At 46.2% G+C, this 26012-nt stretch overlaps 1 protein-coding gene across 6 annotated transcripts in view; it reads left to right on the top strand.

Moving 5' to 3' along the window:
* VPS13D (vacuolar protein sorting 13 homolog D) overlaps positions 1–6237 on the top strand; it is a 245178-nt gene extending 238941 nt beyond the window's left edge. For 5 of the 6 annotated variants that reach the window (XM_082834553.1, XM_082834548.1, XM_082834549.1 and 2 more), the window contains 2 exons: positions 1319–1559; positions 3165–6237. In XM_082834553.1, the coding sequence (XP_082690679.1) occupies positions 1319–1559; positions 3165–3296 (373 nt within the window). In that variant the 3' untranslated portion in view covers positions 3297–6237. Of the gene's footprint in view, positions 1–1318; positions 1560–3164 lie in introns of those variants that run through there. The other variant, XR_014326029.1, reaches the window with a different exon arrangement.
* Positions 6238–26012: the final 19775 nt, after the last annotated feature.

Genomic DNA, 26012 nt, shown 5'->3' with positions numbered 1-26012 from the left:
CGGCTCCAGGCAACTGCGGTGTGGCAATTCCTCTCAGGACATCAAGTCCCAGGGGGCCGGGGCTTGACAGCCAGCCTGTCGTCAGCTCTTAGTATTCTTGCCGTCACCCGCTCCCCTGCGCTGTCCCCCGACGTGGCCGCCCCATTGTGGAAGGCTGTCACAAGATGCGACGGAGGCAGCCAGGCCTGGGAGAGCTGTCACGGCGGTTTCCAAGGGTCACTGCTCTTCATTCAGTAGCCGATCTGAGAGCTTTGACGTGCATAAATTTCCACTTTAAATCTGGGGCTCCAGGGAAGAAGAGATTTTTTTTTTTTTTCGGTACGCGAGCCTCTCGCTGTTGTGGCCTTTCCCGTTGCAGAGCACAGGCTCCGGACGCGCAGGCTCAGTGGCCGTGGCTCACGGGCCCAGCCGCTCCACGGCATGTGGGATCTTCCCGGACCGGGGCACAAACCCGTGTCCCCTGCATCGGCAGGCGGACTCTCAACCACTGAGCCACCAGGGAAGCCCGAAGAGATTTTTTTCTGAGTGGCCCTGAAGCCCCTAGAAGGGATGACTGACAGTTTATGGAAATCAAGATTACAGCTTTACCTAAAAAAGCACTCTGTAACAGTTGAGTTCTGAGAACGCGGTGGTGGTGTCTAACAGTTGAGTTCTGAGAACGCGGTGGTGGTCTCACCAGTGAGTCCCCTGTCCCTGGAGGTGCTGAGCTGAGACCAGGTGACCTCTTACTAGAACTGTGACAAAAAGGAAGTGGACATAGGTGCGCACCTGGAGAGGGCGTGCCATCCTCTCGCGGCGCCTAGGTTGGTGACCCATCCGCTTCCGCTTTCCCCGCGTCCGTCACCACCCCTGCCCACGACTTCCAGCCCTGTGGCTGCCCCTCCCCCACCCCATCTTCCCTGTGAACCTTCTCAGCTGCTGCTTCAGTCAGCATTTCAAAGCACTGTATTTCCTTCTTCTGCCCAACAAAGCACTGCTACAGTTTTCTCTAAGCCTTAGGCTATAAAAAGGCCATAAAATTGTTTCTCCTGTTGATACACTTGGTCATATTATCGAGCCCCGCTGTGGAAGGGCTCTGTGCTTTACACATTGGCCTCACAGCAGCCCTGAGAGGCCAGCGTCACTTTTTTTATTCCTGATTTACACACAAGGAGATGGAGGCTCAGAGTGGGTGAGCCACCTGCCCAAGGTGTAGTGAGGGAGGGAGGGAGCCTGGCTTCAAGGTCGGAGCCTCGGGGCCCCCCTCCTACAGCCTCAGCCTGGAGGAGCAGCTGGCGAAGCTCTGCGTGCCCTTCTCACTCAGCCTCTTTCTCTGCAGCTTCATAGCCGTGGAGAACATCGACAGCTACTGTGTGCTCATCTCCTCCAAGGCCGTCTACTTCCTGAAAAGCGGAGACTACCTAGACCGGGAGGCCATTTTCCTGGAAGTCAAGTACGACGATCTCTACCACTGCCTCGTCTCCAAAGACCACGGGAAGGTGTATGTGCAGGTGACCAAGAAGGCCGTGAACACGAGCAGTGGGGTTTCCATCCCCGGCCCTTCCCACCAGAAGCCTATGGTGAGTGCACCCCTGCCCTATCTCCTCAGCCGGCCGCTGCCCTGCTGATGTGTTTGCCACGTGTGAGGCTTGGGCTGGGCTGTTGTGAGTCCCCGGGGGTCCTGCTTCTTAGTCCCACAGGCAGAAGGCGCTCAGTGTGTGTGGGGTGGGACGATGCCGCTCTCCCAGCTCCACCGGAAGGCGGGTTGCTCAACGCTTGTTGTGCGCAGTTTCCCACCCATACAGTATGGGCAGGATTACCGCCTCTAATCAGCCGTGAGGACCAGATGACATGATGCACGGGGGTGTTTTACTCCTAAAACGGGACTCTTCGGCGCATTGAATCTAAGAAGGCGTTAGAGCACACATTGGCTTCTTCATTGCTTCACCTCTAGAATAATTGGAAATTAACTTTTTTTTTCTGCACAAGGAAGCAATATCTAGCATAGGCCCCTATCCACTGTAAAAACTCAATGAATATCTGTAAATAAACTTTACACTTGACCTCCAAAAGGTACAAGATATTGTTATGGCAGGACTTTTCAACAACACCGCTGCTGTTAATAACCAGCATTCGTTAAGGGTTTACTGTGTGTCAGGCTGGATTCTAGGTACTTCTAGATTATTTAATGTTGTACTGCTGTTGTCCCCACTTGGTGGTCAGGAGGCTTGGTGAGGACAGGTGACTTGCTCGAGGTTATCCGGCCAACACCGGAGGGAGCTGGGGTTCAAACCCACGTGCCTGTGCAGCTCCAGGGCTGGCAGCCTGGACCACTCTGCTGCCTCCGCTCGGAGGGGCTGTTGTTGGCTCGGCAGAAGCACGTGTGAGGGACCCCACCGCCAGCCATATTCTAACATGGGATTTTTTCATGAAACCAGGTGTTAGCCCTGCTCATTTTTCACCTGGAATGCTAGGATTTTCAAGCCTGCATTCGAGAATGACGTGCCATTCAAAATGGCCCTGCTTATCTCAGTGTTTCCACAGATGAGAAACAGCAACCAGCCTCTTTGGGCCTCTCTCCCTTGACCTTCTCCCTGCCCAGGAATGCGCTTGGGTTTGGTTTGGCTCGTGCAGGCTCCCCTGGGGTCATTGGCTTAGGTTAGGGCCGGTAGATTAATTGAGTTAACACCCAAAAGCCTGAGTATTTCCACAAGTTCCTTTCGGAGGTGGGGAGCTTTGCCCAGCTGCACTTTCGCCCTTTCAAGGCAAGTGAGCTGTCTTGATAAGAAAGGCCTCGAGGGCATTTGTGTGCTTTGACCATCGCCAGACTTTAGATTTGAATCCCAAGTCTTTGTGTCTCACCTCAGCTGATCCTCACACCTCGGAGCTGAAACTGGTTCTCAGTTACAGGCAGTCCCAAATGTCAGGTGATTATGGGTCGACTGCACAGTCACCTGGGGAATAAGTTAAAGATACAGATTCCAGAGATCCACCCCAGACCTCGAATCGGCATAACTAGGAGTAGGGCCCTTGGGAATCTGTTTCTTTAAACTACGACCCGTGCCGTTCTGATCCGCAGTCAGGCTGGGAGCTGCTGCCTGGGTGGATTTCAATGGCCCGTGTCCTGTGATTCTGTTTGGCTTCCCACCTTGGGGGCAGGTTACTCATTCTGTCCTTTTCTTCAGGTTCACGTGAAATCAGAGGTCCTTGCTATCAAGTTATCACAAGAAATAAACTATGCAAAGAGCCTTTACTATGAACAGCAACTTATGTTAAGACTCAATGAAAACCAAGAGCAGTTGGAGCTGGACTCCTGAGAAACCCCAGCTGCTGGAGGGACACTCCCAGACGTAGACCCCAAACCAATCAGGAGGAGAGAGGCCCGTGGGCTTGGCTTAAATTAGAGGAAACCAGAATAAGGTTTGGGGGGATGCTATCAAGAGGGAGAGTAAATACTGGTGAGGGAGGTTACAAATGGAACCATATTAATTTGTGGGGCAGGGGGTTACTTTAGATTATGGGGAGGTAATTTTTAAGAGGCATTGGTTGAATAACGTTTAAAACAAAGAAAGTGTAACTGAGATCAATCTAATTTTTAGATTGCCCTGTTAACATGTATATATGTACAACTGTGTGTCTGTAAATACGTAGGAGCATTTCTGAACAGGGCCTGTGATGTGTGTAAAGGTTTGTTAACTGTAAAGTAATATAAAATTATATTGGATCTTCTATTGCACTAATTCTACACGTCTCATTCAGGGTACTGTCCGTGAAGAGGGATTCTTGGAAGCTGCAGAATGTTATGCCTTAGTTTGGGAAACTAGAATATTCACGGTTAGGTGGGCTGAGGTGAGGGGGCAGGTGCGTCAAGAGCGATGCCTTTGAAACCTGTGCTCATCCCGGCTGGAGCCGCGAACCGAAGTGTCTAGACCCAGAGCCAGCCCTTGATGAGGCCCAGGGGAGTGACTGGGACACATCTTTTATTTATTTCTCCCCCAGCTTAAAGACAGTTCTTAAGAGTGTCACGAATTATTTTTTATGTGCCTGTCTCACTGGCTCTCTCCTGACTAGTCTTGCCAGACTTTGAGGTAAAACTGTGAGGTGTGTTCTGTTACCACGCACACACACACGCCAGCATTATAAGGTTTCCTTGGGTTATTATCAGAGAGGCCAGTTTGAAACATTGGTAGGCGCTGATAACTTAGAAGGGAAAAAAATCCCGTAGGACTGTTTAACAGATCAGAAATCCACAAATTTATCAAAAACCCACAGCGAGAGTGTTCCCTCTCCTGAGCAGCTGCAGCAGGAGGTCCTGGGACTCTGTTCTCCTTAATAAAGCTCCAGGCAGCCGCCCAGCCCCACAGCCCTGGGGACGGCGACAGCAGCCCTGGGGTGAGAAGGCAGGGAGAAGGAGAGAGTCTTAGAAAAGGGAATGAAATCTGAGTGCTAAAAAGCTGTTCTTGTAAGTTTGGGGCCAAGATTTGGCCAAAATATCTCTTGCCCTTGGTTTTAAATTCCACCCGGTGGCAAGGCCTAGACCGAGTGTCTTCTCCTTCCTGGGTCTTGTTTCTGTGGTTTCTCTTTTCTGTAAGGAATAACCAAGGTAGGGAGAGGGGAGGCCTAGAATGAATGACTAGCCTTGTGATTTTTTAATTTTTATTTTAATAAATCTAGTCAGTCTCTACAACCATGTCCCACGTAGCTGAGATCTAAAAGGACCCATCGGATCAGTGGATGCGTGGAAGGTATTGGTGTTTATGACTCACGACCCAGATCCTTCCAAAACACAAATGAAGCTAATCTGTCTTTCTCTCCCCACTCGTGTGTGCGTGTGTGTGTGTGTGTGTGTGTGTGTGTGTGTGTGTTTTCAAAGAGCTTTAACCCAAGTGCTTAGTGCTCTGGCAAAATAGTGTTTTCAGGGCTCGTCTTGAACTCCAGGATTTGTATATAGTCTTCCCTGCACTCTGGGTTCATAGACTGCAGAATTGAAGCCCAGCTTTTGAAGGGTCGGGGTGGGTTTTTGGTCCGTCGGTTGGTTGGTCCTGCTGGGCCACAGCCATGTGCCAGGTGCGGCTCCCTGCAGGCTTCTTGTCTTCCTCACCAGCCTCCCACCCTGCACCCCACAAGTTTGGCTTGTGGAAACTGTCATCAGTAACGCACTGCCTGAGATCATGACCTCTTAACGATGAGACTCTCAGAGGGTTGATGGTTTGTGTCAGTGAGCCTTCTGTCACTTTCTGGAATGAAGTCACTTGGGAGTTCCGTTGGATTGAGGAGCTTGGTATGACTAAGGAAGCCTGACTCTGGGCCCAGCGGCAACCCGTGTTCTCTGCAGCTCTGCCCATGGGAAGTTGGTTGAGGGCTGCGCTGTGGAATGGTGCTTCCAGGAGACTCCAGAGGGGTGTTGAGATGCCCTCCTCCCGGCTCCTTTCTAAATCTCATCAGCCCTCGAAATACAACAGTTGCTCATCTCCCTACTGCACAGCTCCCCCCTGATGTTTGCGCCTTGGAAGAGGCAGATGTTAAAATGGGATCCAAAGACCAAATGGGGCGGGGTTGGGGGGTGGGTGCCAGCTAAGAGCTTCTCAGGCTCCCTCCGCCCTCGCAGCCCTCGTGCCAGGCCTGGTGATGGTAAGGTTTCAGGGGCTTTGGACATAGTTTCCTGGTTTGCCAGGAAAAAAATCCAAAGCTTTGGAGGAAGCAGGCCCTGGCTCTGGCTTTTAAATTGGCGTTTAGCCAGCGATGTCTGAGACTTCGTTAGGATAATTTCTGCCGATTTTCTTGGTGCCTCAAGTCCCCAGTTCCTCTCCGAGGAAAGTAAAATAAATTGAATTAGGAGAAATTGGGCAAGCAGAAAGCAAATCCCCCTCGATGCCCTGACCCAGCACAGCTGGCCGCATCACCACCTGGCCACAGCTGCTTTCCTCACCCACCAGAAAGGCTGGCTGTTCTGTGTTTCCCACACCTGGGCCTGCTCACCACTGACTGGGAAACAGAAACATGGCCTCTTAGAGGCCCGAGTACCTCACCGTGGTGGAGACGCACCTCGGGGTTTGGAAAGCTCCTGGGCCACTTTGTTTTTAAGCATCATCTGTGCCTCAAAATACCATAGTAGCTGCTCGATAATATTCTGAAAATAAAGTATCTGGGTCTCCACCGTGTGAACACTCTTACACTCACCAATCTGTTGAGACTCTTGAATCTGTTTCTCATGTCAGAGTCGTTATTTTTCTTCCTGTGGAATAAAATGCTCTGTTGACTTCCAAACATGTTGTTTCCTTCTGGTTTCTTGCTGTCCCATAGATTGTAGAACCATCGCCAATGACAAATGCCAAACGTATTACAACACGTGCAGTCACACGCAGCCTTTCCCTCACTCCGGGCAAGCGCGTTCCCAGGCCAGCCCTGCACCCTGCACCTTGGGGCTTGCTTAACTTCCCAGGGTTGGCAGCTCTTCCCGTCAGCCAGGCCCGGGCTTCGTGTTGGCTGCGCTCACCTCACCACTCTGAGGTTACTGGTCCAGGCCTGGCAGGATGGAAGTTGTCGTTTCTGAGGAGGAGACTTCAGCAGGAGCAGGATTGGTTACGTTCAAGGTGCCTCCTTGATATTACTGGACAGGTCAAGCAGGCAGCCGGGCGCTGGAGTTCCAGGGATGAGTCCAGGCCAAAGGCATAAGATTGGGAGTCATCATGCAAGTGACAAGTGGAGCCTGGATGAAATATGAAATTCTCAAAGGAGTGGGGCAGTGTGGGGAGGGCAGCAAAGAAAAAAGGTCCAAGATCTGAGTCCTGGGGGTCCCTGAAGTTTAAGAGTTTAGGCAGGTGGAGGGGAGCAGCAAAGGAGACAGAGCAGCGCCTTCCAGAGTCGGGTGTGAAACCAGGAGGGCGTGGGGTCCAGAAAGGTCCACAGAGGAGGGAGATGAACTATCAAAGGCTGCTGATTAAGTAGGATGAGGACCAACAGTTAACACTGGATTTACAACATTGAGGTCACTGGAGACCTTCCTAAGAGTGGTTTCAGTGACGTGGGGAGGGTGAAGGCTGGATACATAGATTCAAGAAAAAAATGAAGAGAGATTTTGGAGAAAATGAATATTGACAACTCCTCTGGAGTAATCCGGCCATAAGTGGAGAGAGATGGCTGGTGCTTCTAGAGACGAGGGGCGATAAGAACGGGGAGAAGGGAGCCTGGCTGGCCGGGGACGTGGGCAGATGAGATCGAAACTACCGGAGATTCTCATTTGCTTTCTTCTGTTTTCCCAGGGAGATCAGCAGAGAGTAAGGACGGGGCAGGAGGGGATGGAAATTTGGAGAGAAGGGAGAGGTAGAAAACGGTCATTTAGGATAAAGGGAAAGTGAACAGACCAGGGAGGTACGGGATGTTTGCCAGGCAACAAACGGGCCCATTTGAGGTTGGTGATCAGGAATTTAAAGTGAGACCAGGCAGCCTGGTGGTGTTTTTCTCCAGCCACATTCAGCTGCAGGGTTCAGCGTGGAACAGGCAAAGAGCTGGATTTCATCAAGAAACGCTCCCCCTCATTCAAATACCCCGTCCACCGTCGGGGAGGGGAGGGGAGGGGAGGCTCACTGCCCCAGACGAGAGCACAACTAGAATATTGCAGGGGCCCCCGGAGCAGGAGGCCGGCATCTGAAGACGAGCTGTCCCAGGACGCCAGGCACGGAAAGGGCGCATGACACTCGGACACCAGGTCACTGTGGAGACCAGGTCCTGAGGAGTAGGTGCTGGTCCAAGCTGCGTCTCTCTGGCTGGGAGGTGCCTGAAGCAATTGTGGACACCAAAGGAAGAAGGGAACTTTGCTTTTTATTGCTGTTCGATTATCCAACAGGAATAATCCTGTTGAAACTTCTAAACGTCAGATTTAAAATTTTTGCATACAAATGGGAAACAAAAATATAATTTCATATCTATGTTACAGCATATGAGGGCAGCCGTTGCTTCCGCCCCATATCCCTCCCAACTCCACCTCAAAACCAGTGAACTCGTGGATGGCCTGTGTTCTCACTATGTTCATGTGATTATATACAGACATAGAACACAGACATAGTCATATGTCGTTCCCAGCGTTCATTTTCATAACATTGGAATCGTATACTTTTCTGCACCTTCTCAGTGTTACCTTCAGGTTGGTGTAACTCTGTCCCCTTAAACGCAGCACAACTGGTGGTGTGACTGTCCTGTGTGGACTCAGCGATTCCTGTATTGAAGGGCATTCACCTGATTCTCACGCCACCCCCCCCCCCGCCCCCAACACCAGCGCTACAGTAGACACCCTCCTACTTACGTACGTATGCACTAGTTTTATTTCTGTGCAGCAGATTCCCAGCAGCCGATTGTCTCCGAGGATACACGCAAGATCACTTTCCAGAAATGCTGGTGGGGATGTGGAGGGCTGCGGCCCACCTGAGTGCCCTGTCTCTGTGCCCCCGCCAGAAGTGTCAACCAGCCTAATAGGGACAAGTCGCATTTCATTCTTGCTTTAGTGAATTACCAGCAGTGAGTCTGACCATCTTTTCATTTTGTTTGTAGGAATTTAGGTTAGGAATGGCTGTTGAATTACAGCAAAACCCTTCCAGCATCTATTGTTATGACCATATTGTTTCTTCTCCTTTAATTTTTTAAAAATGGAATACATTATATTGACAGATTTCCTGGTACCACACCACCCTTAGTCCCTGGAACAAGCCCCATTTGGTCATAATGTGTTAATCTGTTATTCTTTTGATACATTTCCTGGTTCTTTTGGCTAGTATTTTGAGTCTTTTCATCTTTATAGTGAGAGGGGGTCTATCTATAATTTTCTCATTTCACAGTCTCTTCAGATTTTAGAATTAAAATTATGCTACCTCCATAAAATGCATAGGAGAACTCTCCACCATTTTCTGTGGCTTGCAAGACTTAAGACTGGGGGTTTCTAGTTCTAGTTTTTAAAAGTTAGATGAAAGTAGGCCTCAAATCCATCCGGTTCCAGAACCTTTTTCAAAGATTCCTTTTAATTGTCACCCGCCACCCCCCTTTCCCACCCCCATGCCCTCTGCTAATTGTAGTATTCAAGTTTCCCACTGCTTCATAGGTCAATTTTGGTAGCATATTTGGTTTTTCAAAAATCATCCAGTTCTCTTTAGGTTTTTTAAATTTGTTGCCATACATTTGTACGTATTCGCTAAAGATTATTTTAATACTTCCTATATCTGGTTATTTCTCCTTTCTCTTTCTTAATCTTGCATATTTTTACTTTTTTTTTTTTTTCATAACTAAGTTTTTGAGGAAGTTACTGTTCTTTTCAGAGAACCAGTTTGGGATTGGTTTCCCTTTGCTACTTTGTTTTTATTATTCTGTTGTGATTGTACCTTTAATCTTTTGTTTCTCCTACCTGGCTTGTTTTGATTTATCTTTACTGTTCTTTTCTTGCTTTCTAAGACAGGTGTTTAGTTTAGTTTTGTTTTTTTCACCTATCTTCTTGAATAATGATGACATTTTAGGGTTATACATTTTTTTCTAAATACAGCTTTATCACATAAATTTTGGTATTAACTGTTCTTTAATTGCTTTCTGTGTCGTTTTTTAATTTTTTTTTTTTTTAAGATGTTGGGGGTAGGAGTTTATTAATTTATTTATTTATTTTTGCTGCGTTGGGTCTTCGTTTCCGTGCGAGGGCTTTCTCTAGTTGCGGCGAGCGGGGGCCACTCTTCATCGCGGTGCACGGGCCTCTCACTATCGCGGCCTCTCTTGTTGCGGAGCACAGGCTCCAGACGCGCAGGCTCAGTAGTTGTGGCTCACGGGCCCAGTTGCTCCGCGGCATGTGGGATCCTCCCAGACCAGGGCGCGAACCCATGTCCCCTGCATTAGCAGGCAGATTCTCAACCACTGCGCCACCAGGGAAGCCCTCTGTTTCGTTTTTAATTTACTTTTGATTTCTTCTTTCATCTTAGAGCTACCTAGGAATGTGTTTGTAATTTCTAAATACTAAAAAATAAAAGTATCCTCCTTAAATTAGCTATTTTGAATTTTATTGGATTATAATCAGCAAATGTAACCTGAAGTTTTCTACATTTAAAAAAAATCTGAGCGGGCTTCCCTGGTGGCACAGTGGTTGAGAGTCCGCCTGCCAATGCAGGGGACACGGGTTCGTGCCCCAGTCCGGGAAGATCCCACATGCCGCGGAGCGGCTGGGCCAGTGAGCCATGGCCGCTGAGGCTGTGCTCCGCAACGGGAGAGGCCACAACAGTGAGAGGCCCACGTACCGCAAAAAAAAAAAAAAAATCTGTTGTGTTTTTTTGTCCAATTACTTGATCAATTTTTATAAATGTTCCATGAGCATATGAAACAAAAGTATATTCTCTGAGGCATGTAAAGAAAGATAGGTAAGTAGGTAGGTAGGTAGGATAGAGGGAGGGAGGGATGGATGGATGGATGGACAGACAGACACATACATACTTTCAGATAGAAGTTTATGGACTATATTAATCAAATCCTGTATGATTTTACTTATGTTTTGGTAAGAGAGCTCTGACCTACATGTTCCGAGTGGCCAGCGAAGCAAGTTCTCTGTATTCCGCGGGGACAGCAGTAAGTACTTAAAGTTAGAAGAAAGGAGAAAGAAGAAAACACAGCAGCCTTAATTAAGCTGCGTCAAGTAATCCAGTTGGGACTTTAGAAGGAATTGATCCTGGAACAATGGCCCTACCGAGCCTCCGGCCCTGCGCCCACCCACTTCATGCTCTCAGACGAGCCCGGACATTGGCCCCGGACGTGGGCCCCCCACGGTCTTTACCAAGCAACACACCTGGTGTAAACAGTTCTCAGGGGGTAATAAACCGTCACACCTCATGCTTATTCTGGTCTAACTCAAAAGCACAAAAAAGTCATGGGTACATTTTGCCTCGGAGGAAGTGTGTGGATCTAGGCCAATTTGACCCTTGGAAACCCTGGGTGAGTGAGCCCCTCAGGGGGTGGTGTGGGGAGAAGAGGGAAGGGGGGAGGTGCTGACAGGACTCCCAGGGCAGCTTCAGGGGGAAAAGCCCAGCCTTTGGGGCATGTTTTCCGGAGGTGCTTCACTTCAGGGGTACACGGGGACTTCTGGGAAGTTGGGCCAAGCCTGCAGAAAGGCAGTTCTCCATTCTGTTTAATGGTTTGTCCACAGAGACCACCCGTCCCGAGGTGTGTTCCAGACAACACAGGTGATTCTGATGCCAGTCACTAAGCCTCTGTCCCTCCAACAACAGGGAGGCACTGCCAGCCCTTGCTGTGAGCAGCTACCTGGGGGCCAGTCTCAGGACTGGGTGCCAGGGATAGGCGATGAGTAGGGTGACACTCTCACTGCCCTCCCTGGGCTAGTGGATCTCAGGGTGGGGCAGGGAAGGCTTCACTGGGGAGGAGGTGGGTAGTCTGAGCCCAGAAGGGCTGAGAAGAGCGAGCGAGGCAAAGAGGAGAGAGCAGTGCGCATGGGACATCCTGGGAGTGAGGAGCTGCTCGGCCCGTGGAGGATCGGGGTCTCCAGACTGGCTGCAGCGCAGTGCGATGAGGCTGGACAGACGGGCCGGGTCACGTCGGGCTCTGTACACCACGTGGGGGAAGGGTTTTAAGCAGAGGATGTCACGCAAGATTGGCGTCTCCAAAAATACCTCTCTGGCTGCAAGATGGAGAATGAGTAGGACACGTGAAGGGAGGAAGGCGGCTGCAGTGGTCCAGGTAAGAAACGATCGTGGCTTGGACCAGGAGTGGGCGGTGGAGATGGAAAGAGGTACAGAGACTTGGGATGTGTTTTCGAGGAAGAATAGATGAGACAGAGGGATTGATCTAATGCAGAGGATGAGAGGGAAAGAGGTATCAAGGGCCATTCCTGGGTTTCCAGCTTAGGTAACCTGGTGACCCGTGATGTGGTTACCGAGATGGGAGAATACTGGAGGAAGAGCTGCATGTTTGGACTTCCCTGGTGGCGCAGTGGTTAAGAATCCACCTGCCAATGCCGGGGACACGGGTTCGAGCCCTGGTCTGGGAAGATCCCACATGCCGCAGAACAACTAAGCCCGTGTGCTACAACTACTGAGCCTGTGCTCTAGAGCCTGTGAGCCACAACTACCGAGCCCACATGCCACAACTACTGAAGTCCCCGAGCCTAGAGCCCGTGCTCCACAACAAGAGAAGCCCCCGCACCACAACGAAGAGTAGCCCCCGCTCACTTCAGCTAGGGAAAGCCCACGCACAGCAACGAAGACCCAATGCAGCCAAAAATAAAAATAAATAAATAAACATTTTTTTTAAAAAAGCTGGATGTTTATGGCTGGTGTCCATTTACTGACAGATACATATTTGTGGAAGGTCAAATGAATAAATGAATGTCTTAGGTTATGGGCATATTTGCTTTGTCAGTGACCTGTTGAGCAGAGATGGGAAGTAGGCAGTTTAGCACGTGAGAGTGGCTTGCCTGTGAGCAGTGTTTGGTGTGATGGGAGTCGATTCAATTCTAGTGAGAGTGGAACAGCAGAGGAGAAGAGGGGCTGGATCAGGCCCTGGGGACGCCAACATTTAATGGGTGCGGCTAAGAGTGTGAGCCAGCAAAGGAGACGGAAAGAGTGCGCGGACACGTGGGTGGAGAAGTAGAAGAGAATGTTTCCAGAAAGAGGACGTGGTCAACTGCTTGGATGATGTTGAGAAGCCCAGTAAGATGTGTGCTGGATTCAACAGTGTGGAGGACAACGCCTGTAAGAAAAGGGTTGTTGGGATCCGGGAAGCAGAAGCTAAGATGAGAGGGTCAAGTGTGGACGGCGGGTCGAGTAGAGACAGTGAGTGTCCTTCCCTGTGACAGAGTGGCCATTGAATGGTCGGCCCTTGACTGTGACATACTAAGGGCGGGAGTGGTTACCTGGCTGCCTGCAGACAATTAAAAAACAATCAGAAAATTAAGACTAAAAGCCAGTGTGCTTTTTATCATCACGCACTTGGCAATTCTAAACAAGATCTGTGATAAAGTTCTCCTCCACTTAAACATCTTCAGTGGGTCTAAGTTCTGTTGAGTTTTAATAATATATATGGAAACTTCGAATTAGCACATTTATATTAATTATCCTTTAATAAAAGCTTGTATTCTACATGGAAATTAATTCTGAGAACTCCCAGGTATACAGTGGGCCCACAACACACACAAACTCAGCTTCACACCCTCATCTGGAGATGAAGTTCTACTGTTTTGGAATCGTTCAAGCCTACTTGGGGCACAGTTCACTTCTCCAGCCCCTGTGTTCCTACATATCCCTGCATTTAAATAATTTATTTGAAGTAAATGATAATAGACAGTGATTATAAAGATGAAGCAAAACTTGAATTGCTCCAATTCTGTCATTCTGTGTAACCACTTACAGTTTTTATTGGTGGTTAAAATTTTAAACAGTGCAACAGAGTGCAGACTATGAAGTGTAATATTTTTGTTTGGAAAGTGCAAATTTTAGTTCACGAATGAAACATAAAGAAAATCAAGCATGATATCAATCGTATGATTTATTAGTTGCTCCAATTGTACCTTTTGCAGACGTATTGATTTTGTTAAAATTCACCTACAAGTTACTGGACAATTATTTAAATAAACATTTTTGTATAGGCCTATAACCAACATAATCAAAATTTGTATACCAGGTATACCAGGTACACCACTGGCCCAAAGTAAGGATCCTTGGGGATGTCCAGGTCTGCCATCTCTGCAAATAGGATAGGAATTGGGTCTGACCACCAGGGAAACCAGACTGAACCAAGGCCCTTAATGATGCTAATAAGAAGAGTTCGCTGAAGGATTGAAACAAGGAGCACATCTTCAGCCCAGCCTGAACTGGGGGAGAGAAAGGCAAATGAGAGGCAAGATCTAGAATGAAAGAACCCTGAACTTGAACTTGGTACTAGTTTAGAATGAACTGTTTCCATCCTTTGCCCCACCATGCCCCACCCCACACTGATCCTGTCCACAGAGGTAACTACTTTCATTTCTTTTCCAGTTTCTTCTTGTATTTACCTCCATTTTTTCTAAATACCATGTTTTTACCACCTATTCTTGATTTCTTCCCATCAGAGGTGTTATCTACTGATTTCCTACTGTGGAAGATTAGAATCTGCCTCTTTCTATCCCCCCTACCTCCTGCCCCAAATAGTCCACAGTGAAAACAATGGGACATCATTACAGATCCCGCAGACATTTAAAGGATAACAAGGAGATATTCTGAACAACTTTTTGCTTTTAAATCTGACAACTCAGATAAAATGGGACACATTTTTTGAAAGGCACATATTACCAAAATTGACAGAAAAAATAGAAAATCTGAATAGCCTTATATCTATTAAAGAAACTAAATTTGTAATTAAAAACCTTCCCACAAAGAAAACTCCCGGCCTAGATGGCTTTACTTGTGAATACCATCAAACATTTAAGGAAAAATTAATATCAATCCTATACAAATCCTTTCAGAAAATAGAGGAGAAAGCACTTTCCTAATCATTTCATGAGGTTAGCATTACTCTGATAGCAAAAACAAACAGAATTTTTATAAGAAAACCAAAGACCAATATCCCTCATGGACATAGATGCAAAATTTCTTAACAATTTTTTAGCAAATTAATTCAATAAGTCATGAGGCCCAATTGAAAATAAGCAAGCATCTCAACAAACACCTCACAAAAGAAATATACAGAAGGCCAAAAAGCACGCGAAAAACATGCAATATCCCACTCCCAAGGAAGTGCAAATTAAAACCACAGTAAAATATCACTGCACACTTGTAGAATAATTAAAATTTAAAAATATGATGATAGCAAGTATTGGCAAGGATGTGGGGCACATGGAATTCTCATACAGTGCTGGTGGGAATGTGAAATAGTGAAACTAGTTTGGAAGACAGCTTGGCAGTTTCTCAGAGTTAAACGTACACTCACCATATGACCCATCAGTTCTACTCCTAGGTATCTACTCAAGAGAAATGGAAGCACGTCCACACAAAGACTTGTTGTACACAAATGTTTAATCATAAGAGCCAAATCCTGGAAACAAATGTCCATCAACAGGTGAGTGGATAAAAAAGGATGGACTTCTACTCAGCAAGGACGTGAACAAATTACTGACACACAAAACCACAGGGATGAGTCTTGACATGGTGCTGAGCAAAAAGGTGATATCGAATCCAAGCTTTAAAAAGGTAACCATGTTGGTGGTGTGGAGGTTGGATGGAACAGAAGTGACCAGAGGGAGAAGTTCTCCTTAGGGAACTATTCAAATTGTCCAGGCAAGAGAAGATAAGAAGGAGTTAAACTAAGGAAATGGAGAGAAAACAAGAAAAAAGAATCCACCTAGTACATTGACTGTATGTACGTGCTGGGAGGTGGAAGGACCATTACTGCCTGACCAGAATCGGCTCTCTGTGGACTGTATGTAATCCAATTACCAAGCAGTGCAATCCTATCCCTGAATACAGGGGTTCGTTCTAGAATGGATACATGGTCCAATCAGAGGGAATCCAGGAACTTGGGCAGAAGTTACCAGGAAGAGATGCTGTCTTTCCACTGGACCTGAACATGGAAGCTATGAGCCTGGAGCTGCCGGGAACCAGTGTGTGGGGAGGGCCTGTGCCAGAGGGAAGCAAAATGGAGAGAGGCCAAGTCCTAATGATATCACTTGAGGCCCTGGGCTTCACTTAAATCTGTTCAAAGGTTCATTTACTTGTTTAAGTCATTTGTAACAGGAAGGGTCTTGACTACACTACTTGAAGATGGAAAACTGGGAAGAGGATGGGCAGGTGATGAGTTTCATTTTGGACACACTGAACTTGGGACTCTTTGGAACCTCCAGTGAGCAGTGTTGGAAAGATAGAGATTTGGGAGTCATTCCTTTGGAAATGATAGTTTAAATATACCTTGGAGTGGGACTTCCCTGGTGGCGCAGTGGTTAAGAATCTGCCTGCCAGTGCAGGGGACATGGGTTCGAGCCCTGGTCCAGGAAGATCCCACATGCCACGGAGCAATCAAGCCTGTGCGCCACAACTGCTGAGCCTGCATGCCACAACTACTGAAGCCCGCGCACCTAGAGCCCCTGCTCTGCAACAAGAGAAGCCACCACAGTGAGAAGCCCACACACCGCAACGAAGAGTAGACCCCGCTCGCCGCAACTAGAGAAAGCCCGTGCGCAGCAACAAAGACCCAATGCAGGCAAAAATAAATTAAAAAATAAATAAATATACCTCAGAGTAAATGACAGTGCTCAGAGAGGGCGTAAAGTGAGGAGAGACGTGGACTAAGGTCTGAACCCTGGGGAGACCTGATGGGACTGGGAGAGAAGGAGCCAGGGAAGGCCAGTAAAGAGGTGAAGATGGCAGGACAAGTGTTCTAGAGGGAGAAACTGGGCCATGGTGTCCAGCTGTGCTCGGAGGTCAGGTTGAGCAAGACTGAAAAGAAGCCAATGGATTTGGAAACTAGGCCATAGGTGACCTGCACCCAGCAGTTCTGGGAGTGGTGGATGTTGACACAGGATCCAAAGGTGAAGCAGTGAACGTAGATCTTGCGTTAAAATTTGTCTGAAGGAGAGAAAGAGTGAGGGTGTTTTTTTCCTTTTAGGTGCTTTAAAAACAGCAGGGAGGGGCTTCCCCGGTGGCGCAGTGGTTGAGAGTCCGCCTGCCGATGCAGGGGACGTGGGTTCGTGCCCCGGTCCAGGAAGATCCCACATGCCACGGAGCATCTGGGCCCGTGAGCCATGGCCACTGAGCCTGCGCGTCCGGAGCCTGTGCTCTGCAGTGGGAGACGCCACAGCAGTGAGAGGCCCGCGTACCACACACACAAAAAAAAAACAGCAGGGAGGTGGGCCTGCTTGTGGACAGGAAAGGAGTAGCCAGTGGAAAGGGGGACGGCAAAGGGGAGGGGGAGCCTGACCAGGGATGGGTGGAATGGGAGGACACGGGATCTTACAGGCCTGGGCAGAGCAGGCCTCTTGCCTCTGAGACGTGTCCAGTTGCATTTTGATACATTAGCCAAGATGTTTTATGTTCTCAGTTTTGTGTTTGGTTTTTTTTACTCCCACTGCCTCACTGCCTCTGGAGGGATGGGTAGCAATCAGGGAAGCAGAACCTTGAGGGTTATTTGGGAATCAGGTCGGGTGCTGGGAGTCAGACCTGACACAGGGGTGGGAGGAGGCGTAGGACTAAGGAGGGGCCTGGGGTAGACGTCTCTGGAAGGTTCTTGGCTCTTGGGGGCTGCCCTCTGAGGGTTTACAGCCAAGGGCCTGGGGTCAGTGTGCGTCAGCAAGACCAGCCAGCAGGGCTGAGAGCTGCCATAACCCACCAGCTCCCCATGTCTGTCTCTCACCACCTCAACCTAACAATAACCTTGAAAGCACAGGAGCCGCTGCTCATCTTTACCTCCCAAATCACATGCACCTTCCCTTTTGGCAACTCTGCCTTTGAACAATACAGGAGGGCAATTCTGAGATCCATAGCTCCTAGTGTTACCAAGTAGACCAGCGCCATCCCATAGAAATACAGGACAAGTCATAGACGTAAACTCTTCTAGGAGTCGCATTTTAGAAAAAGGAAAAAGAAATTCAAAACTAATTATATTGAATTAGTGATATATTTAACCCAAGTGTCCAAAATATTATCATTCAGTAGACACGATATTTTTAAGAAATACTCAAATGAAAATGTATTTAGCTAGTAAGTAATGAAGAATTCAAAAGAAAATTTCATTTATTAAAATTATTACATCTTTTCCGTCCTAACAATGAGTAACATTCTCTTCCTTTCCCTATATTTTAACAGAAACAGTTATTCCTTGCATTTTCATTAGCAATTAACTCTTAACTATGACATACTGTATATTATGTTGGCTTGCCTTTTTTAATACAGTCCTGAAATTGCTAGAATCTACATGATGAAATAATTTAATAAGATTCCATGTGGTATGGAATTTTTAGACACAATTATTAATGTGCTATTTTGCATTCTTACTGTGCACTACATCTTCAGTGGATACAAAATGCAATTTTGATAACTGAAACTTGCCAGTTGTTTCGCAGTACTTTATTATATTGGGTGTCTTGTCTTTCTTGGGCTTTATTTAGCTAATGAATGAGTACATTAGACAATTTGGGGTTTTAGTTGGGATTTTACATAGCTTACATTTCAATTCTTTGGTTCCTTGTTGTTTCTATTAACCCATAGCATTATTTTAATAAATGTTATATTATCAACCTACCCAAAAAATACGTCCACTGTGTGTTGTATACTCAGCATCCCAGTTCAGACTAGGCACAGTTCAGTAGTCAGGTATAGCTGGCAGCTGCCACGTGGGACAGAGCAGAAGTAGATGGCAGAACAATCCAGTGTTGGCTGTCACACGGAAATACAAAGAAACTGCTTTGGAAGCACCCCGATCCTAGGCCCTCGGTGACCGCAGGCCTGGGACTTGATGTAAAGAGCGGGTTCATGGAGCCCGTGCCTGACCCAGGCTAAGGAGCGGCTGTCATCCTTCTTGGCAAACACATCACCTGCTCCCTGTCTAGTCTGAGAGATACCAGCAGGGACCCAAGACTGTGACCCCACCTGACTCCTCACATGGACATCACCCTTTGGAACAGGTCAGGACACTCGCAAGCCCCTCAAGGTGGAGGCTGTGCTGGACTATGGCGGGGGTGGCCGGAGGTGGTACCAAAGGGCACGGATGCCCTTCCCTGCGCTGGATGGAGCTGAACCAGCTGGGGCAGCGGTGGGTACCAGACTTTGGACACAGTCACATGGGAAGGCTCCCTGCCCCAGACCCTCCTGTGTCCCCAGCCGTGACCGTAAGGGCTACCATGAAGGTTCACACCTCTGAGTTAAGGCCTTGGTGCCTGGGGAGTTTCTTGGTGGACCAAGGGCAGATTGCTATCAGATATTCAACCTCGGTTTGCAGGGGTCCTGAATCCGTTTCATTTGGCGGCTCTGTGGGAACACACATCTGGACACGAGAGGGTTGAGGAACAGTCGAGAAGGCAAGCAACGCTGTCACAGAAGAACACAAGGCCACGGGCTCCTTGTTGCCAGGGGAGCAGATGGCACTGGGAGGAGGAGGGTGTGAAGGTGACTTGGGCAGCCCGTCCCCAGTTTGCCCGGGCCAGCCTGGGCAACAGTGACCAGTCTTCTCATAGCTGGATGCCCAGTGTGGGTTGGCCTGGCCCTGTAATTTCCCCACTGAGGACTCCCTGTCAGCCTGAGGGAGGGTTACTTCAAGTCTATTTGGCCGTGAAATTTTGGGAGCACCTCATGGTGTCTCTTGTGACCACTGGGGCTCAGAAGAGGCCAGAGGGCCTCTGTTTCTCCTTTGTTTGGGCTCCAGGAACCTGACTTTGTTTCTAAACACCAATATCTGATTAAGGCAACTCTGCAAACGAAACCAAGGCCCCTGGCCAACTGCCCAGGGTGTATAAAGGCCCAGGCAGAGAGGCCAGAGGTGTGCACGTGCACACACCACGCGCGAAACAGGACAGGGGAAGAGCACGCCGGCCCAAGGCCTCGGTGCCCGGGTCCGACCCAAAGGCTCTCCCGGGCCTGTCTGTCCCAGGGCAGCTCAGCACCCGACTTGGTGGTTACAAACTTCAGCCAGTTTATTTCAGAAGATGACACCTGGGGAAGGAGGCATCCCATCAACTCTCAGTGCACATTGTGGCCCTCAGCTTTGTTCTGTTAATCTAGTTCTCTCCTCAAGACAGGCCTCACAAATGACGAAAGAGAATGGCTGTGAATATTAGTGTTTTAAGTCATTAATTTATAATCTTTCAAATATGTCAGCAGACTGAAAGTGGAAATGGTGGAGCATTGGTCATAAACTGTCTTTTGCTAGTGGGAGAGTATGACATTTCCATCTTAAGCACAAAATAGATGCTTAGCAGGGACTTCCCTGGTGGTGCAGTGGTTGAGAGTCCGCCTGCCGATGCAGGGGACAAGGGTTCATGCCCCGGTCCGGGAGGATCCCACATGCCGCGGAGCAGCTGGGCCCGTGAGCCATGGCCACTGAGCCTGCGCGTCCGGAGCCTGTTCTCCGCGACAGGAGAGACCACAACAGTGAGAGGCCCGCGTACCGCTAAAAAAAAAAAAAAGGTGCTTAGCAGAGTGACTGGCAGACTTATCTACAACTCAGCTCCTGTCTACGTAGCCTAGTTTATGGTCAAATTGTTGGGTTTCAATGTTTTTCAGGTTTTCTTGATGGGACTCCTGAAACAAATCTGTCTAGAAGATAAAATGTAGTACTATTTAAAAAGGGACAAGTGGAATAGATTGTATTGAGTGTTGTTTGTTCAACTTTGTCTCCTGCCTTCTGTTTGGTTTTTTTTTATAGTTTCTTTATGTTTTTCCTCCCTTCCACTCTTATCATCCAGCATCCTCTCCCCTCCCACTCCCCAGTTTCTTGTGTATTTTTCCAGGAAGATACACACACACAGACTCCCTCTCTCTCTCTCTCTCTCTCTCTCTCTCTCTCTCTCTCTCTCTCAAATCTTTTTATCTATCCAGGCAATTACATATATACCTATATACTCTTTGCTCTTTTTATTGTGCATTAAAAAACTGTTAGCATACTACTTCTTTGCAGTTTTTTTTTTTCTTGATGCAAGTGTGTGGACTCTATTGACTTGTTGGTTAACATTCAGAAGATGAAAAATTTTAAAAGTACACAGCCTAAGACCACAAAAATAAAATGCGTGAAAACAGAAGGCAAATATTAAGCCATTAAACGAATGGACTTTAACGGACTTAATGTGTATTATACACAGATGAATGGAGACAAATGATTTTGAGTCTGGAGGTAAGTATAGCACTTCAATGGAGAAAGAGTGTAGTTATGGAACATATTTTAGAGCAATAGCACTTTCTAAATAGCTTTTCTGAATATTATGAAATGTAAAGTCCTACTCTGGATGTATATTTTCAAGCAATATTTGAAAAAGTACAATTCAGACTGAAAAGCTACTCAAAGATTAATTAAAACCCTGCCATAGTGGTACTTGTTTTTTGCTTTTTTGTGTTTTTTTTAAATTTTAAATTTTATTTTTTATTGGAGAATAGTTGATTTATAATGGTGTATTAGTGTCAGGTGTACAGGAAAGTGATTCAGTTTTACACGTACCTATATCCATTCTTTTTCAGATTCTTTTCCCATATAGGTTATTACAGAATATTGAGTAGAGTTCCCTGTGCTATGTATTAGGACCTGGTTGATTATCTATTTTATATATAGTAGTGTGTATATGTTAATCACAAACTCCTAATTTATCCCTCCTCCCCACTCCCACCTTTCCCCTTTGGTCACCATAAGTTTGTTTTCTATGTCTGTGAGTCTCTTTCTGTTTTGTAAATAAGTTCATTTGTATCATTTTTTTAGATTCCACATATAAGTGATATCATATGATATTTGTCTTTCTCTGTCTGACTTACTTTACTCAGTATGACAATCTCTAGGTCCATCCATGTTGCTGCAAATGGCATTATTTCATTCTTTTTGATGACTGAGTAATATTCCATTGTATATATCTACCACGTCTTCTTTATCCATTCGTCTGTTGATGGGCGTTTAGGTTGTTTCCATGTCCCAGCTATTGTAAATAGTGCTGCAGTGAACATTGAAGTGCATGTATCTTTTCGAATTAAGGTTTTCTCTGGATATATGCCCAGGAGTGGTATTGCTGGATCATATGGTAGCTCTATTTTTAGTTTTTTAGGAACCTCCATACTGTTCTCCATAGTGGTTGTACCAATTTACATTCCCACCAACAGTGTAGGAGGGTTCCCTTTTCTCCACACCCTCTCCAGCATTTATTATGTGTAGACTTTTTGATGCTAGCCATTCTGACTGGTGTGAAGTGATATCTCATTGTAGTTTTGATTTACATTTCTCTAATAATTAGGGATGTTGAGCAACTTTTCATGTACATTTTGGCCATCTGTATGTCTTTTTTGGAGAAATGTCTATTTAGATCTTCTGCCCATTTTTTGATTGGATTGTTTTTTTTGATATTGAGCTGCATGAACTATTTGTATATTTTGGAAATTAATCCCTTATCAGTCACTTTATTTGCAAATATTTTCTCCCATTCTGAGGGTTGTCTTTTCGTCTTGTTCATGGTTTCCTTTGCTGTGCAAAAGCTTTTAAGTTTAATTAGATCCCATTTGTTTATTTTTGTTTTTATTTTCATTACTCTAGGAGGTGGATCCAAAAAGATATTGCTGTAATTAGTGTCAAAGACTGTTCTGCCTATGTTTTCCTCTAAGAGTTTTATAGTATCGCATCTTACATTTAGGTCTTTAATCCATATTGAGTTTGTTTTTGTGTATGGTATTAGGGAGTGTTCTAATTTCATTCTTTTACATGTAACTGTCCAGTTTTCTCAACACCGGTTATTGAAGAGACTGTCTTTTCTCCATTTTATATTCTTGCCTCCTTTGTCATAGAGTACATGACCATAGGTGCCTGGGTTTATTTCTGGGCTTTCTATCTTGTTCCGTTGATCTGTATTTCTATTTTTGTGCCAGTATCATACTGTTTTGATTACTGTAGCTTTGTAGTATAGTCTGAAGTTGGGGAGCCTGATTTTTCCAGCTCCGTTTTCCTTTCTCAAGATTGCTTTGGCTATTAGGGGTCTTTTTTATTTCCATACAAATTAAAAAATGTTTTGTTCTAGTTCTGTGAAAAATGCCATTGGTAATTTGATAGGGATTGCACTGAATCTGTAGATTGCCTTGGGTAGTATACTTATTTTGACAATATTGATTCTTCCAATCCACAAACATGGTATGTCTTTGCATCCATTTGTGTTACCTTCGATTTCTTTCCTCAGGGTCTTATAGTTTTCAGAGTATAGGTCCTTTGCCTCCTTAGGTAGATTTATTCCTAGGTATCTTATTCTTTTTGTTGAGATAATAAATGGGGTTGTTTCTTTAATTTCTCTTTCTGAGCTTTCATTGTTAATGTATAGAAATGCAACAGATTTATGCATTTTTCTTATTTCCTGAGGTAAGACTGTATTGCTATAAACTTCCCTCTTAGAACTACTCATGCTGCATCCTATAGGTTTTGGATCATTGTGTTTTCATTTTCATTTGTCTCTAGGTATTTTTTAAATTTCCTCTTTGATTTATTCAGTAATCCATTTGTTTTTTAGTAACAGTGTTTAGCCTCCACGTGTTTATGTTTTTTACAGTTTTTTTTTCTTGTAGTTGCTACTCCATCTTTCTTTTGTTTTCCATTTGCATGGAATACTTTTTTTTTTTTTTTTTTTTTGCAGTATGTGGGCATCTCACTGTTGTGGCCTCTCCTTTTGTGGAGCACAGGCTCCGAACGTGCAGGCTCAGCAGCCATGGCTCACGGACCCAGGCACTCCGTGGCACGTGGGATCCTCCCAGACCAGGGCATGAACCAGCACCCCCTGCATCGGCAGGCAGACTCTCAACCACTGCGCCACCAGGGAATCCCTGGAATACATTTTTCCATCCCCTCACTTTTAGTCTGTATGTGCCTCTAGATGTGAAGTGGGTCTCTTGTAGACAGCGTATATATGGGTCTTGCTTTTGTATCCATTCAGCCAGCCTATATCTTTGTGTTGGAGCATTTAATCCATTTACATTTAAGGTAATTCTCAATATATATGTTCTTGTTGCCATTTTGTTAATTGTTCAGGATTTGGTTTTTTAGGTCTTTTTTCTGTCCTTCTTTTGTTGTCTTCTCTTGTGATTTGATGATTGTCTTTAGTGTTGTGTTTGGATTGCTTTTTCTTTTGTGTGTATCTATTGTAGTTTTTTGGTTTGTGGTTACCATGAGGTTTTGATATAGCAGTCTATATATATATAAGATTGTTTTAAGTTGCTGGTCACTTAATTTTAAATGCATATCCAATCTCCTGCATTTGTACACTCCTCTTCTCACAACTGCTGGTTTTGATATCATATTTGTGTGTGGATGATTTTCTACCTTTACTGCGTGTTTGCCTTTATTGGTGAGCTTTACCATTTATAATTTTCTTGTTTCTATATGTGGCCTTTTCTTTCCCACCTAGAGAAGTTCCTTTAGCATTGTTGTAAGCTGGTTTAGTGGTATTGAATTCTCTTAGCTTTTGCTTGTCTGTAAAGCTTTTGATTTCTCTGTTGAATCTGAAGGAGAGCCTTGCTGGGTAGAGTATTCTTGGTTGTAGGTTCTTCCCTTTCATCACTATAAATATATGGTGCCACTCCCTTCTGGCCCTCAGAGTTCCTGCTGAAAAATCAGCTGATAACCTTATGGGGATTCCCTTGTATGTTATTTGTTGCTTTTCTCTTGTTGCTTTTAATATTTTCTCTTTGTCTTTAATTTTTGCAAATATGTGTCTTAGTGTGTTCTTCCTTGGGTTTATCCTGTATGGGAATCTCTGCACTTCCTGGACTTGAGTGAGTGTTTCCTTTCCCATGTTAGGGAAGTTTTTCATTATTATCTCTTCAAATATTTTCTCAGGCCCTTCCTCTCTTCTGGGAGCCTATAATGTGAATGTTGGTGCATTTAATGTTGTCCCAGAGGTCTCTGAGATGGTCCTCATTTCTTTTCATTCTTTTCTCTTTATTCTATTCCACAGCGGTGATTTCCACCATTCTGTCTTTCAGCTCACTTATCTGTTCTTCTGCCTCATTTATTCTGCAATTGATTCCTTCTAGTTTATTTTTCATTTCAGTTATTGTATTGTTCATCTCTATTTGTTTGTTCTTTAAATCTTCTAGGTTTTTGTTAAACATTTCTTGTATCTTCTCAGTCTATGCCTCCATTCTTTTTCCGAGATCTTGGATCATCTTAACTATCATTATTCTGAATTCTTTTTCAGACAGATTGCCTATCTCCACTTCACTTAGTCATTCTTCTGGGGTTTTATCTTGTTCCTTCATCTGGAACATATTTCTCTGCCATCTCATTTTGTCTAAATTTCTGTGTTTGTGGGCTGTGTTCCGCAGGCTGCAGGATTGTAGATCTTCTTGCTTCTGGTGTCTGCCCCCTGGTGGGTGAGGTTGGTCCAGGGGCTTGTGCAGGCTTCCTGATGGGAGGGACTGATGCCGGCCCACTGGTGGTGGAGCTAGATCTTGACCCTCTGGTGTGTATGGCCATGTCAAGTGGCGTGTCTAGAGACAGCTGTGGGCTCACAATGACTTTAGGCAGCCTGTCTGCTGATGGGTGGGGCTGTGTTCCCACCCTTTTGGTTGTTTGGGCTGAGGCATCCCAGCACTGGAGCCTGCAGACTGTTGGGTGGGGCCAGATCTCGATGCCAAGATGGCACCATGCTGAGAGAGCTCACACCAAGGAATATTCCCTAGGGGCCTCCACCACCAGTGTCCTTGCCCCTGCAGTGGGCCACAACCAACCTCCACCACCTCAGGAGACCCTCCAAGACCCGCAGGTAAGTCTGTCCCAGGCTCATGTGGAATCACTGCCCTTCCTTGGGTCCCAGTGCACATGAAGACTTGTGTGTGCCCTCCAAGAGTGGAGTCTCTGTTTCCCCCAGTCCTGTGGAGCTCCTGCACTCAAGCCCTGCTGGCCATCAAAGCCAAATGTTCTGGGGGCTCCTCCTCCCAGTGCCAGACCCCCAGACTGGGGAGCCTGACGTGGGCTGAGAACTCTCACTCTGTCTAGTTGTAGCTTCTTCATTGTCTTTAGATGTAAAATATGGTTTTTTTGTAGGTACCAGTCCTTCTTGGCCGATGGTTCTTCAGCAGTTAGTTGTGATTTTGTTGTTTTTGTGAAAGGAGGTGATCTCAAGTCCTTTTACTCCACTATCTGAATCATTGCCGAAACATTCTGGAAATGAAGGATGCTAATCTCCTAAGCCCATTTAAAAATACCTTGGAGAAGAATCATGGAGTTCCTCCGATCTGGTTTTCCTTTCTCCTTCTGTTTTATGGCACTCCGGCCAGTTTGCCATCTACCTTGCTCTAGGATCCCTGTCTCTTAGCTCAATTCCTTTGGTTTTCTGCTTTGTGCAGAAGCATTCATGTCTTTCAGGTCTTTTC

This window comes from Leucopleurus acutus (assembly GCF_964270905.1).
Source record: "Leucopleurus acutus genome assembly, chromosome: 2".
NCBI classification, from domain to species: domain Eukaryota; kingdom Metazoa; phylum Chordata; class Mammalia; order Artiodactyla; family Delphinidae; genus Leucopleurus; species Leucopleurus acutus.
Note: the sequence above shows the minus strand (reverse complement) of the source record. Positions and strands in the feature narration are given on the sequence as shown.